At 49.2% G+C, this 15,088-nt stretch overlaps 1 protein-coding gene across 1 annotated transcript in view; it reads left to right on the top strand.

The window, feature by feature from the left end:
* ENOX1 (ecto-NOX disulfide-thiol exchanger 1) overlaps positions 1-15,088 on the top strand; it is a 286,775-nt gene that overhangs the window by 211,376 nt on the left and 60,311 nt on the right. The window contains exon 12 of the mRNA XM_025048988.1: positions 7,846-8,030. Within this exon, the coding sequence (XP_024904756.1) occupies positions 7,846-8,030 (185 nt within the window). The remainder of the gene's footprint in view (positions 1-7,845; positions 8,031-15,088) is intronic.

Below are 15,088 nucleotides of genomic sequence, written 5' to 3'. Positions count from 1 at the left end.
ATCTCTGTTATCCCAAGTATTGGGCGTTATAAAATAAAAGCTTTGCGGGGCAAGTCACGACTTCCTGCAAAGGGCGAGGCCCAGAGCTGAGAACGTGCGGTACTTTTGGGCCGACCTCGATGCTCTCACACTTCAGAGTGTGGACGTGTCCGATGTGTAGAAACCACCAGTTCAAGTGCATGTGTGTGTGCGTGTGCGCCTTTGTGTGTGCATGTGTGTGCGTGCATGTGCATGTGTGTGTGTGTATGTGTGGGCGTGTGTGTGCATGTGTGTGCACACATGTGCGTGCGTGTGCGTGTGTATGTGTGTGGTTGTGTGTGTGCGTGTATGTGTGTGTGCATGTGTGTGCACGTGTATGTGTGTGCGCGTGTGCACGTATGTGCACGTGTGTGTGCATTGTGTGTGTGCATGTGTGCGTGCGTGCATGTGTGGGCGTGTGCGCATGTGTGTGCATGTATGTGCATGCGTGTGCGTGTGTGGGGGCATGTGCGTGTGTGCGCATGTGTGTGTGCATGTGCGTACGTGTGTGTGTGTGGCGTCGGGGGTTCTAGCAGTTGGAAAACGTCACTTCTTGAGGGGAAGCTTTCTTGAAGAAAATGAGAAGTGACCATTTGTTAAAAGAGAGAGAAACCTTCAAGTTAGGACAATGGTGACAGCCGTCAGTTGCAACACTGGCAGGTCCTCATCTGAGAGGACGTGTCCCTTTGGGGGAAGAGTGCTGTTTAAAGCTTCGCTCTCTGGACAAGATCGGGTACGACTTAGGGTGGAGTTGCACAGAGCGAAGCCCACGGGCGGGGCTGTCTGTGAGGGAGGGGTGCGTGGCCAAGGGAGCCCGTGTCATTACGTGATTTATCTGGGTCTGTCCGAGCCTGACTCCGTAACCGGACTCTGGAACGGCTTCAGAGGATGGAAGACAGGCAGTCCTGTGTCTTGGAAGCGGAAATTGGGATTGTGGAAAAGGCAACTGATGTCTAATCAAAAGGAAAAGGAGCACGGGGCGCCCCTCCCCACGTCCTGCCGCCTGGACTCCTCCAGCCCCCCGATCCTGGCCTGTCGGCCTGGGCGCCGGCCCCTTCTGGGGACTGCTGGGTCCTCCGTGAACGTGTCTCCATCGGGTGGCAGCCCCGTCCCCGCCTCCCCTTGGCTTCCCAGGAGTGTGAGCCTGGCGTCCAGGCCCGGCCCGGCCCGTCTTCTTCTGGAAGGGCACCCCCTCTCCATCCCCAGCCGGAGGCCGCTCTCCTTCATAACCACACCGTGGGGAGAGCCCCGTGGGGAAGGTCAGGAGCTGCCACCGGGTCCATACCTGTCCTTTGTCCTCCCCGCCTTTGCTGGGCGGGGAACTTGCGAGGTCAGGCAGGGACCGCTGAGCCGGGAGCAGCCCTCAGCTACGATTTATTTACAGGGGTTCCTGCATAGGGGCTTCCCCAAGGACTCCCAGGGCGTCCCTCACCCCGTGAGCGACATTCCAAATGACCAACTCATCCTGCCGCTGCCAGGAGCGGCATGCCTCTGTCCTTTGCGTATTTTTCTCTGAGGACAGTGAGGGTGCACGTGGGAGGTCTCAGGATAATGTCAATAGATGAGTGAACACGTGACGTGAGTCCCCAGTAACGTTGGCCACGGGTGCAGAGCCCTCACTAGGAAGAGCCACGTGGAGGGAGAGACAGAGGACTCTGTTTCCCGACTCACCTGCTGCCTCCAGGGTCCCACGTAAGCCATTACAGTAACGGGATCTAGCTTACCTGGGCCCTGCACATTACCCTCCTCCCACTGGCCCCACAAAGATGGAGAGAGACGCCGCACTGTGCATCTGCGTAGCCCTCCCTGGAAATAGCTAATGCGCAGACCCCAATACACACCGCAAAGAGGAACTGTTATGTCAAGGCTACGTGGTAATAATAACAATAATCCAGCGAAAACGTGGCAGAGGGAATTTCCGTGAGCAATTTGAGGAAGGTTGCTGCTTCGGCAGGGATACGGGTGTTTCTGAAAACCAGATCGATCAGGTCCAAGTGGCAGCCACCTCGCCTCCCAGCACGGAGCCTGGACGTAGGTGAGTGCAGACAGATGAAGTCGGCCGCAGCCATGGTCCTCCAGGAGCCCCCTGAGCAGCATCGGGCCTTAAACACAGCTGCCTTCCTGGGCCTTATTAACCACCCAGGCTCCGGGGCTCAGCCATCGGTGGCTTTCGGTGTGGCCACTTGAGAGGAGAGAGACCCTGAGTGGTCGGAATCAGGCCTCAAGACAGCCCGGCGGGTGAGTTTAACCTCCATGTGGACCCTTCCAGATTCCTCCCGCAGTGGACATACGTGTGTTTATTTTTTAAAAGGGCCACGTGCTCTGCTTTCATGGCCGGGCCTCCTGCTCACAGAACACGCCCCCACAGAGAGGTGGGAATGGACCGCGCCCCGCTCCGCCCCGTTGGGAGCACATGGCCCCTGCAGTATCGCCCCTGCTTCCTCTCTCGAGCTGCGGCCTGGACCCACACCTCGGCCAGCCGGGCCGTTACGTCCAGGAATATAGGTGCTGGAGTGACATGCGCTGACTACAAACCCTGCACCCCCACCCAGTGTGAGCCTGTGCAACCTCCGCGTCTCTCGAACTCAGTTCCGTGACCTGCAAAATGGAAGGCATTGTCTTTCCTACGTCATGTTTCTGTGAGGGGTAAAGGATATCGTGTAAGTAGACTCTGCTTAGCCCATTGCCCGGCACATAGACATCCTGAGCTCCTGCTGCCTCTGTCGCTATGACTACCGCCCCTATTGCCACTGTTATTTGGGGAAAATGGAGAAGGAAAACAGAGCGACGCCTTTTTCTGCCCGTCTCCGCCCCCCACCATGCCCTGAGGAGGTGCTCAGGGCGTTGGGACAGGGCTGGGACGGGGCCACCTTCAAGGGCACAGAGCATGGAGCTGGGATCCGTACAGGAAGGTCCAGAATGAAGCCAGAATGAGAAGCCACGCGTATGGTTCCTCCAGGAGTCCTTGTCCACGTGAGCTAACCAGGAACCCATTTCGGGAACTAGGTGATGGGATGAGCGGCGGTCAGCGGCTCTCAAAGTGGCCCCGGGCCCAGCAGCATCCGCGTCACCTGGGAACTCAGAGGAATGCAAATCCTCAGGCTTCCTTTGGGACCTACCATATTGTAGGGCGCAGAAATATGTTCCAGCATGCCCAGCAGGAGATTCTGACGTGGGCCGATGTTTGAGAAACACTGGGGTTAGAGTAACAGCAGCTGTTTTACAAATAAGTCTCAAATTTTCAGTGGCTTCACACACACACACACACACACACACACACACACACACTATTTCTTGGGTACAGAAGAGTCCAAAGAAGATACTCGTGGTCCGTGGGCACCTGCTCTCCATGTGCTGGTTCGGAGACTGAGGGGGACACAGAAGGTCAGCCGAGGCCCCCGGGCACCCTGCAGGAGGAGTCGGGATGCAGAGAGGCCGACGGAGCCTGCAGAGTCCCTGAGTCACCAGGCAGGCGGGGCCGGAAGGTGAACAGGTACCGTGGAGATGGCTTCCAAGCCTCAGACCCGACCAGTCATCCTGTGTTCTGGACCCTCCAACTGCCTATGTGGGCAACGACCGATGAAATCCTTGAAAAGAACTTTTCCTTGCAAGCAGGAAAGAAGAAAGAAGTGCCCAGGTCAGCAGCGTGATCCCGCATTCCAGCAGGGACGATCGGCGGGGCGGGGGGAGCAGGTTACACACAGAGACCCCCAAAGACTCCAAGACGAACCGTGCTTGAGAAATCCAGAGAGCGTTAGAAACAATATGTTAACGTGTTTTAGTATTCAGTTACGTCTTGCCTGAGCATGGAAAAAATACTAACATACTATTAGCTTCCTGGGATATGACCCAAAATAACTTACGTCTATTCATATAATACTAATTATTTTTCTGAGTCTGGCTCAGGCTGGTAAGAGAGAGATTTCAAGGCTTTCACCAGATTATTTACTTAAAGAAGTTAAGCTCGTCATTCATTATCTGTTCCCATGGAAACATAACTAATAGAGGAAAGAGAGGAAGAGGTCACTTTGACCATAATTAATATATAAGAATTATGGTTTATATAGAATCTAGGAAAGAATACAGTGAGGCGATGTGATAGCTTTAAACCTCTTCAGAGGTGCGATATTATCTTCGGATCGATTTTCATTCACTCTCGTCACTTTTGGCCTCTCAATAAACAGGAGATTGGTAAATGAATTAATAATAATCCAGAGGTGCCACCAGATTCAGCAGTGCCTTTAAAATCACCAAAGAAAGATTTAATTATGTTGAGAATAGTTTACATTTAAAGTGTCTTATCGTGGTTTTTTTTTTTTTTAATTGAAAATTGGTAATGCACATGTGGTGGCTCTTAGCTAAATATTCCATTTATTGGAACACAGCACACTCCTTGGGGATTCTTACAAACAGAGGCATACTGTCGTTTATTTTTAATCCTTATGCTTATTTGAATAGTGGATTTATTGTGCAGTCTCTCAAGGGTAAATTTTATCACAGAAACTTGATTATACATTTTTCAAAACCGTTTAATTTAATACATTGTCCCGGAAAGAACTAAAAGAAGGGAGAAAATAGAGAAATAAAAGAGTAGACCTTTCAGGTTTCTGAATTTTTAATACGCTGAGACATGATATTAAATTAGAAATTATTAGGATTTTGTTTCATTTAGAGCTCTGGACCAAGAAGCAAATCTAGCTTCTTCCAGGAGGCCTCGCCTGAGGGGTGGGTTCAGCACTGGCAGAGTGACAGCAAATAATGTTTACAAACAGGTGGCCTCAAGTTAAGTGGAGTCAATATACAATTTCTCACCCTTTAGAAGATAACCACCTTGCTGCCACGTGAATAACCAAAAAAAAAAAATTCTTGGAACTATCTAGCTTGAAATCACTTAATCAGGAATATAAATCGGTTATATGCCCTAATTATCCAATCGTCGATGGGATTGGCCGTGGATAGATTCGGGGTTGGGGGGAAGCGGATGGGAATGGGTCGAGTTGTAGCTGCTGGGTTCTTGATCTATCTAATGCTATCACATCTCTATCCTAGAAACGCAAACGACATTGTGTCCTCCTTGGCGGGAACAGTGGTCACTTGGCTTAGCCAAGGGTAACTGCCCGCGGTGCCATCGCACGAGCTCATTAGAGAACCCCCAAAATAATGGATGGCCGCGCTTTCCTATATGGATGCATGTTCAGATAATTTGTTTAAATGCTGTTCCTGGCACGTGCTTCATAGCTGCTCGCATTGAGCTGCGCAGATTCCAGCATATCTCGCAGGCTACGCAGTTCATTTGGAACATGTAATTTCCATCCCTGCATACTAATGGATTTCTTCTCAAACACCTGCTATCAGTTATGATAATAAAAATGCCAGTCGGAATTGAGAAAGGGCCAAATAGAGCTTCCTAAGGAAATGACTTAAGTGTCTCTGAATGCTACTAAATGCAGTAATGTGAGGATGTGGTGCCAACACTTTTTTCCATCGTTTGCATTTTCTATAATTTCATCCTATCTCAACATCCCTCTCTCGCACGATGCCTCCTAACCGTCCCCGTGGGGATCGGTAAACCGAGCTGTCAGGAGTTGGTGTCTCTGGGTGTGGACCGGATATAAAGTCGGGCAGCACCGTGTGAAAACTCACTCACCCGTGCTCCTGGGTATACTCTGGGTCATTTCTGATTTTATGAACAAATCCCTAAAAACTGTAAAGTTGGCTGCTCCCGGGTTTCGCGCACACACGTGCGCCGAATAAAACTTCCTTTCTCATTCCCTTCAGCCTCCAGTTCATTCCACGCGCCACTGCCAAACCGGGCGCCCCAAATCACCAGTTTCCTCACGTCCTTCAGTGCTGCTCGACTGGCCGCTCCACCGAGCCCGACCGGCCAGCCTGAGTCCTGAGCCTCCATCCTCTCTCGTCACCTGAGACGGCTCACCTGCCTCTCGCTCACTGCTTCCGGGCACTCCTGCCTTTCCGGTGGAGCTTCCCTCCTTCCTGCCCAGATAATCTCTCCTCAGTCCTGGTCTCCAGGCTTGTTTGTGCCCGGAGCTCTCGCTCCTGCCTGGATGTCCTTCCCCGGTTCTTGGATTTCCTCCTTCAAAGCCCACTTTGATTATTCCCATCTGCATTTTCCTTTCCACTCTCTGACTTCCCATAGGGATGTGTTCCTTTGTTAGACAGCCTGACACCAAGTTGCTTATTCAGTCATTCAATCGACATTGATCGAGTGCTTGCTATCTACCAGGCATCGGGCCGTCGTCCTCTCTTCCTTTGAGTGTGTTCGTTTCCTTGCAAATGCGTCAGTTTCTTTTATATTTTAAGCTCCTCGAGAGAAGAGACATATTCTGTCTCCTCTTGTGATCCACGACGCCCAGGCAGACCTGAGCACAGAGTATGTGTGTGGCGCTTATTGACTAATTGATCCCTACAGGTTCACAGTAGGGAATTTTCTGGTTAATTACGTGTTCTATTTGATTCGTATTTTAGGGTGTACTGTACATAGATGACCGTTTTGAAAAGCAGATGCCATAAAAGTGTCAACTGTAAAACTATTATTAACATAATTCGATGTATGATATTTGGGAAGAGAATTCACTGGGGCCACACAGCACCTCAGTAAAGACCCACCATTGTCCCGTAATGCACAGGTGGGACCGTAAGAGGCTGCCCTGGATCTGGCTCCCTGGCTGGGTCTGGGGGCGGCGGGACTGAGCATGCGCGGGGGGACCGCTGGGCAGTAGGTCCCCACCGTTAACCCCACAAACACGAAGTCACTTCTTCGGAGAAGTGTCTGACGATAAGCTCTTAAAATTTCTTTCACTTTTCCCTTGCTTTCGGAAGTGCAGAATGAATTTTCTCTGGGGGTGGGGGGAGGGAGAGAAAGTGTGGGGGCCTGGTGGCAAAGGAGGGGCGGCCAACCCAGGCCGGGGTTTGAGCCGTCTGCTGCGGCCAGGCACACCTGGGCCGGCGGAGCAGCCGTGGCCCTGAGCCGAGCTGCAGCCAGCAGCCCGGGGGAGACGCCGGCCTGCGCCGCTTACCGCGTGGGATCGGACCGGTTCTCTGCCTTCGCTGTGCCTCGTTTTTTCTCATCCGTAAAGTGGGGGAAGGGCGGCACCCGCATCAGAGGCTTGTCGGGGGTGGGGGGCGGTTGCGAAGTAGAGATGCGACTCGGGGCGATGCCTCGCGGGGGGAAGGTGAGGTTTCGGGAAGGAGCGTTTAGCGGGCGCGCGGCCTCGCAGAGGAACAGACCTTGGATCTGCTGGGGAAGCAGGTGGAAGGAGCCAGGTCCCCGTTCTGACAGGTGTTTGGGGAAGCGGCGGCGGCGCAGCGGGGAGGGACGGTGCGGGCGTGCACCCCTCGGACCCCCGGGCTGCCGCGGCCTGCGTCACCTGTGGAACCCCGACCACGCGACAGAGGCGGCGCTCCCGGGCGCTAAGCCGCCCCGGCTTCCGAGAGGACGACCGCGTGGCAGGTGCGATTGTCCCTAGAATTCTGGACGCCGCCCCTCCCCCCCCCCAGCAGCCCTGACCGGTTTCCCGGAGGGTGCCTGGGAGAGGGGGAGGGGCCGAGACACAAACATTTGGAAGAAATGAGTCCTGCGCCCACGAGAACCCTTTGTCCACACGACAGGACAAATAGAGTCGACAGCAGTTACAGAAAGGGGTGCTCGCCCCCTGCGGGGAGCCCTGGGCTGAGGCCTTTCGGTGTAACTTCTGCGCCGGTGCGAACGGTAAACCAGCATCTGGGTGGGACCCCCTGTGCCACAGAAGCCTTCCCTGATCTGAGCGGGAAGGTGACTCACCTGACCTCGTTCTGTTTGTCCTCCAGCCCTGGCCGCCCAGGCCTACGCTCTCAAGGAGGAAAACGACAGCCTCCGCTGGCAGCTGGACGCCTACCGGAACGAGGTGGAGCTGCTGAAGCAAGAGAAGGAGCAGCTCTTCCGCACGGAAGAAAACCTCACGAAGGACCAGCAGCTCCAGTTCCTGCAGCAGACCATGCAAGGCATGCAGCAGGTGCCTGGGCCCAGATTCTTTTTTGCGGAGGGAGGAGGGAAGGGATGTATGTATTCGTCGGAAGTGAAAGGGCAGCCACTTGCCAGGACAGGTAAGGGAGAAGGGAAGAAACACATTGAAGAAATCCATCCTTGAGGTAGGAAACAGAAAGCTGGGAGATGGGAAGGTGTGTGGGTGAGGGTCAGCCTCGGAGCACACGGTCAGAAGATGCCGAGCGTGATGCGAGTGTCTCAGAACTTTTCGATGGAGAGCGTGGCAGCCGGTTGTGTACAAGTGTGGTGAGTCTGCTTGTTTTCGAGATGGATGACGATGTAAACTGTATTGTTCTCACTTGTCCCGGATTAGGCTTGGGACGTAGTCGGGGCCTCTGAGCACGGAGCGTGTTCAATGTGCCGGACGAAGCACTAGAATCTGGGGTGGGGGGAGAGACAGGCAGCTGTAGGAAGAGGCCGGTGTCTGCGCTTTGGCTGACGAATGTCGGGCGTCAGCCCGGCACACTCGAGGTCAAGATGTGTATCCCAGCACCGAACAGAAGGAGACAGGAGCTGTGGGCTCTGGGAGGAGAAGGGAGAAGAAACAGGAACTCTGTGAAATGAGGGGATCGAGGGAGAGGAAGACCCCGGCCCTGGCAGTGGGGGATCCGGATCGAAGAGTCATCGCTGGGGTTATATGTGGAAACGGCAGCCGATACCTGATGCACGTAAGGTGTTTGGGCCTTTGAGTTGTCGTAGAATAATATAGCATAAATTAGGACCACATGTGGGTATTTTTTTATCTCTCTTGATATGTGAATCTAACCACTTCTGGCAAAAAAAAAATAGAGATTGTGTTTCTTTAAACAAGGGAAATATGAGTAGGATGATGGGAAATTACATATATCGTGAATAAGATATTTTTTTAAATCCCCCACCCATACTGACTTCTGACTCGCCTGCGCGGGTGTCTGAGGGATCATTGGTACCTGCTGCAGAAACACTCACCAAGCAGGGAGGAATAATGGGGAAGAAGGGATAAAAAATAAATAAATAAAAAGTGAAAAGAGGTGTGGATGGGGGTATAAACAAGTTAAGGACCAAGTCACAGAAATTACGTCTTAAACATCTCCCGCTGTTTGAAAACAGTTTTTGAGTCTCGGCTTTGAGTCCTGCGTGGTTGGTGTCCACAGTGGGTGTTGGACAAGTCAGCGAGGTTCGGAGGTCAGAGCACGCTGAGCAAGTGTCCTTGCAGCCATTGCTCAGGGCCCCCGCACTTGGGAGTCTGGGGAACAGCTCTGTGCCAGGCTCCCGGCTTGTCCAAACGCCCCGACACTGGGTGTGTGCCGGTGCCCTCGCCAGGAGGAGAGTGTGTCAGATCCCGCAGAGACCGTGACCCCAGACCCAGCCCACAGCCGCCGAGTCACGCCTCCCACCGCCGGCCTCCTTTCCCCCAGGAAGGTTGATCCTAGCTGCTTTCAAAGTTGATCAAACCTTTAAGGTGGTTGAAGATTCAAATCTGAAAGGCATCAGAGGAGGCGAGGGGGAGCTTGTCAGTCGGGGGAAGGTGTGGTGGGGGTGGCGGCGCCGGGCGCCGGGGGCCCACGGCCTGGCCCGCACAGGAGCCACTGAGCGACAGTCCTCCAAGGCCGCATTCGGTCGCTGTAGCGTCTCCTGCACCCGCACAATCTCCTCGTCAGTGGGAACTTTGGTTAAGCATGTTTTTTGGTTGTTCTGTTTTGTGTTTTGGAGTTTTGTTTTGGCTTTTGCTTGGTTTTGGGGGTGTTTGACCGGAAGTCTGAGATCGGGCCGGCGGGGTTGGGTCCCCGAGGGCCGCGAGGGGGAGTGGCTCTCCCCAGCTTCTGGTGCTTCGCTGGTCACCTTTGTCCCTCCTCGGCTTGTGAACACATCACCCCACTCTCCCCCTGTGTCACGTCTGTGTCTGTCCAACTTTCTGCTTTTTATAAGGTCACAATTTAGATAGGATTAGGGGCTCACGCTACTTCAATCTGGCCTTACCTTAACTCGCGACATCTGCGACGACTCTCTTCAAATTAGATAGCATTCTGAGGTACAGTGGGTTAGGACCGCACCAGGTAAATTCGAGGGGAACACAATTCAGTCACTAACAGACACCCAGTAGGTAGTCAGCATGGATTTGTTGAATGGACAGGGGCACAGAGGCAAGAACCAGCATGGTGGCTTTGGGGAGCTCCGGATAGTGTGGGATTCTTGGGTCAGAAGCAGCTAACCAAGGAATGTTGAGAGCTGAGTCCCTAGGGGTGTGTGTAGTGCCTCCTTAGCACAGGGCAGTACTGATCCAGTGGCTGCAGATTCCGGCTTTTAGTGGTTGTTAGGTGATGCGTGGCAATCTCCGTGGTGACACATCTTTGCTATCGTTTTAAACTAGATGTGCTTTTTAAGATGTGTATTTCCACCTTAACATCACGTTGAATGAGTTACCACAAGTTGCGAATTTGAGCCGTCCTGCGAAGAAGTCTCCTGACTTTTAAAACCTGCTCTCCATCTGCCCACTACCCACTTTTTAAATGAGTAAATCATGATCTCAGGAAAGTCAACAGATAGAGGAGGGGTTAACCGCCCACGTGTTATTGTTTTAGCAATCCATCTACGGGAAATCACTTCTGTAAATAAACCAAGAAAATAGAGTCTCAATAGCCTTAGAACTAGCTTACGATTACAATGACCTTCAAGTATAGCCCCCAAAATTTCTAACCTTTCTTCTTTTAATCCTCTAAGGACAATCCTTTCAATCCTTTAACCATGTCACTGACGTCACACGGTTTCTCGTGTGTTCGTGAATAAAACATGACGAGTAAGGTTGATCAGAGTGAAAAACCCTCAAGTGACTTCATCCGGTTGTTCTTGGCCCACCCCTGTACTACATCCCCAATTTAATATTAGATATGTCACAGAAAGGAAGTAATAACTTGAATCCATGGCAACGCAGTAGTCTTTCCCTGAGCTAGAAGTTGAGCTGTGTCTGCCGCGGGGCTAGTGAGGTGTGGGCTTGTGTTTGTATCTTTAGGTGTACCATGAAAGAATATACACATTTTAAACTCTTATGTATCTTTAGATTACCACACTGAATTGTCTTCTTGGGTTTATTGAGATAAAAAAAAAATACAAAGAACAAAAATAGTCTTTTTAGGGGTACAGTTCTATGAATTTTGACAAATTCATACACTCGTGTAATCACCACTACCACAATCGGTGTATGAAATGCTTCCATTGCCACCAAAAAAGTTTCCTTATGCACCTTTTGAGTCAGCCGCACTCCCGGCAAGCACCATGTAGTTTGCCTTTTCTAGAATATCATGGAAGTGGACTCATGCAACCTTCTGAGTCTGGCTTCAGCAATGTACCTGTTGCTGTATGAGCTCATTCCTTGTTATGCTGAATGGTGTTTCATTATAAGGAAGAGCCATTATTATTTTTTTTAATCTAGGCATCAGTCAATGGACATTTGGGTGATTTCCTCTTTGTAGTAATTTTGAATATATCTGCTTTAAACATTGCTGTAGAAGCTTTTTGTTTGGACATGATTTTTCATTCCACCTGGGTAAATATCTAGGAGGAGGATTGCTGGGTCATAGGGTCAGTGCGTTTAACTTTTGAGGATACTGCTGACCTATTTTCCAGACCATCTGGACCATCGCGCATTCCCATGGGATTGCACGAGAAGTCCAGTTGTTCTGTGTTCCGGCCAGTCAGCGCTTGGTATAGTCAGTTTGTTTTGTTTTGTCTTTTTTAGCTACTACAGTAAGTACATAGTGGCATCTCGTTACGGTTTTAACGACACCCAAATTTAAACAACATTTGTGTTTTCATTCCTGAGGATAGGTCAGTATGTCATACTTTTAAATAATCAACTTGAATGTCAGAATTCTTTTTGAAGCCATGTGTAAGTCATATGGACAGGACTGATAAATATTCAGATAATAACAGGATACCACTACAAGCTGCTGATCGTAAAACTATGTATGACTAATGACAGTTATGTCAGAAGACTTCGCATGAATACTTGAAGCTGATGCTTTAAATAGTATTAAGAAATGCCATCTGAAGACCTGCTATCTTAGGCTTGGCGTGAGCGAAGACCAGGGCAGGTCGGCTGTCTTGACAGCTTTCAGCAAGGGGATATCAGAAAAACTAGGGAAAAGAAGGTTATTATGATCGACACCATTTTAGAAATTAAGTAACAAGTGCTTTTCCCTCATTTCCCAAAGGGAACATCTGTGTGATTTTCTGTGTATGTATTACAAAACTTTACTAATTGAGACAATTATATAAACGACAGAGAAATACAATATTATTACTTTCCTAAAACACAGTCACCCCAACTAGTTTTGTCAAATGTTGGTCAAGAATTAGTCTTTGAGATATAATTAATAAACAAATGAAAGTGTGTTAAAATTAGAATGTCAGTGAGTCTATCTGGCCACTTAGGTATCTCTTCTAAAATCTCCTTTGCACTATTCTATTGCTTAGTCATTATTTAGAGAGAGTAAAAAGTTTGCATTCAGTCACTCTCTGAAATTCGCATGGAGTGAAGTCTGATGTGTACGTGTTAAAATCAAGATAATTATTACGACAGCAGGATTGGTACTGAGGGTGATGATGATGGTGGCTGCAGCGGTGAGGGTGGCTGGGGGGCGTGGTTTCGGTCATTAGAAATTTTGGGGGGAAAAAAAAACAGGTAAAATGAGCATGTCCAAGAAAATTTTAGAGAATTTTTTTTCATTTCTAAAAAAAAAAGAAGAAGAAGAAGAAGAAGCTTGTCCCTTAAAAATTGTGAAAATCCCCGAAACCCCAGCAGTTCCAGGACTTTTCAGAAGGTGCTGCAGGCAAAGAACCCAGACAAAAGTAATGAGTTTGCAACAGGAGTCTCTACGCTTCCTCGATAATTTTTTACTTTAGTTTCCTGTTCTGACTCTCTTCCTGAAATGCCCACGGGTCAGATAATGGGGCTGATGCTCTGTCCTCATTATTCTTCTTATCCTATTGTCTGTTTAAACTTTTTCTTTTATCCTTTCTATTAAAGTTTCTATTTGATAATCACATTATTTTATTTGCAAACATTATTTTTTTATTCTTTCATTATTGTCTCTTCATACAATCTTCTTTTGGGAGGCACTATTTTCTCAAATCATTTTTAGAATATTAATTAGACTTTTTAAAAATTCTCTTTGTTCCCGAATCATTTCTGTTTATTCCAGGAGTGTGTGTTTGTGTTTTGTGTCTCAGTCTGGCCCTTTCATGCTACAGGTTTTTGCTCCTGCGAGGAGATGCTTGGTCTGCTTGTGTCTGGGTGCAGAGGCCTTGGTTTACATTTCTAGGGAGCGGTGTGGGTTTGCTCACTGCTGAGTCCGAATCTTGAGTCTTTCTCTCCTGGAGCGGAGACCGACCAGCTGGCTTCATTTTCAAGATCCCACAAATGCCAGAATCTGTCGTATGCTAAGACCTCGCTCCAACTCCCTTCTCATTCTCTTTGCTTTTTAAAGTTTATTCATTAGCAGACATTTTAATGGAGTCTCCGGAGGAAGGAAAAACAGAAAGCAAACGCCCATGGGCCGCGTCTGACATCTTGAACAAAAACCTGTTTCAGGGGCTTTTAACTTAAACGCAGCCCTTGAATGAACTCTTCGTTACCTGTGGGCTGGGGAGCGGGGCGGGGGCAGAGTATTACATGACACCCCGGCCGTCCAGACACACAAGGGGAAACGCATTCCCACATGTCTCAGAGGAAGGAACACGGGAACGGAAGGCAGCGCGTTTTGGAATGAAGTTTGCTGCTTCAGGGTGAGCAGGCAGGTACACAAATTGGGGGGCTGGTGGGGGGAGGTTAGTGAGGAGGAAAGGAAGACAGACGGTTTGGAAAAGGTGTCGCGAAGAGGCTGCAATCTGTTAACAACGGTAGAGGAATGGTTAACTTTTTCTCCGTTCTGTTTTGGTGAATTTAAAAAAAAAATTGATGGCGTGGAGGCGGGCAAGCCTGAACTCGGACGGATGTGCAGAGGTGAAGAGTGGACTCGGCTCCCGATGGAGGGGTGAGAAGGGAATGCAGGATGAGGGGAGAGGCAGCGGGGTGACAGCTCCGCCTCTAAAGTTAAAATTTAAAAAAAAGGGGAGAAATGACACAAACATAGAACAAAAAGGAAAGAAGAATTTATCTAAAAGAAGAAAGTCAACATTTTTATAATGATGTTATATTTTAAGAGGTTTTAGGAAATGTTTAGATACATGGACTCGACGTAGAATGCGAAACGCTAAAGCTCGATTAGTTTGGTAGTTAAGTCGTAATATAGTATGAGGATCTTCTAAGCGGGATGCTTCCTTCATGAAAACTCAAAATTGTTCAGTTGGAAGAGAATAGCATATATGGGACGATCTGGTGCTTTGCTCATTCAGGAAGAAGCATGTAACAACATTATCATAATGTCTTTAATATATGAAAATATTATACATGGGTGCAGAAGATAATTCAGTATCACTTGACAGGGCAAGAAAATCACGTTGTTACAGTGTAGAGAAAGGCGTTTTCTTTTAGACTTTCATGTGCAAGGAGGAACTCATTTCATCTTTAAAAGATCAAAAAATATGTGTGTATAAATATACACTCACACATACATAAAAATCTGGACTATTGACAAGCTGTGTCTGCAAAGACGCACCCCATCTTTATTGAATTCTGTTTCAATGACCCGGAAGAATTTTCTTTCTTCCTGAACAGAAAAGTACTCACATTTCCACATTCGTGTAAGAGGTCTTTGACATTTTACTAGAATCAGAAAAATAATAAAATGTGCATCTCTCAGATGGTGCGGCTCTGTAAAGGTTGAGGACTGGACATCAAGGTTCACAGTAGCTGCCAAATTTGGAGTCCAGAGTGGTCTTCCGTTCCTGCCACTTAATCACCCTATTGGTTTATAATTCGAACGTGTTTGTAATTCCACGTTCTACCCATTCTTCAGCCACGTACCTCGGGATGGCGCCTTATAATAGCAGCGCACATGATGGCGATGATAATTTTCATTCATAATTCATTCATGAGGCGGCTAAAAA

Source organism: Pteropus alecto, unplaced genomic scaffold (assembly GCF_000325575.1).
Source record: "Pteropus alecto unplaced genomic scaffold, ASM32557v1 scaffold35, whole genome shotgun sequence".
NCBI lineage: Eukaryota > Metazoa > Chordata > Mammalia > Chiroptera > Pteropodidae > Pteropus > Pteropus alecto.
This window is presented reverse-complemented; position numbering and strand designations above follow the sequence as displayed.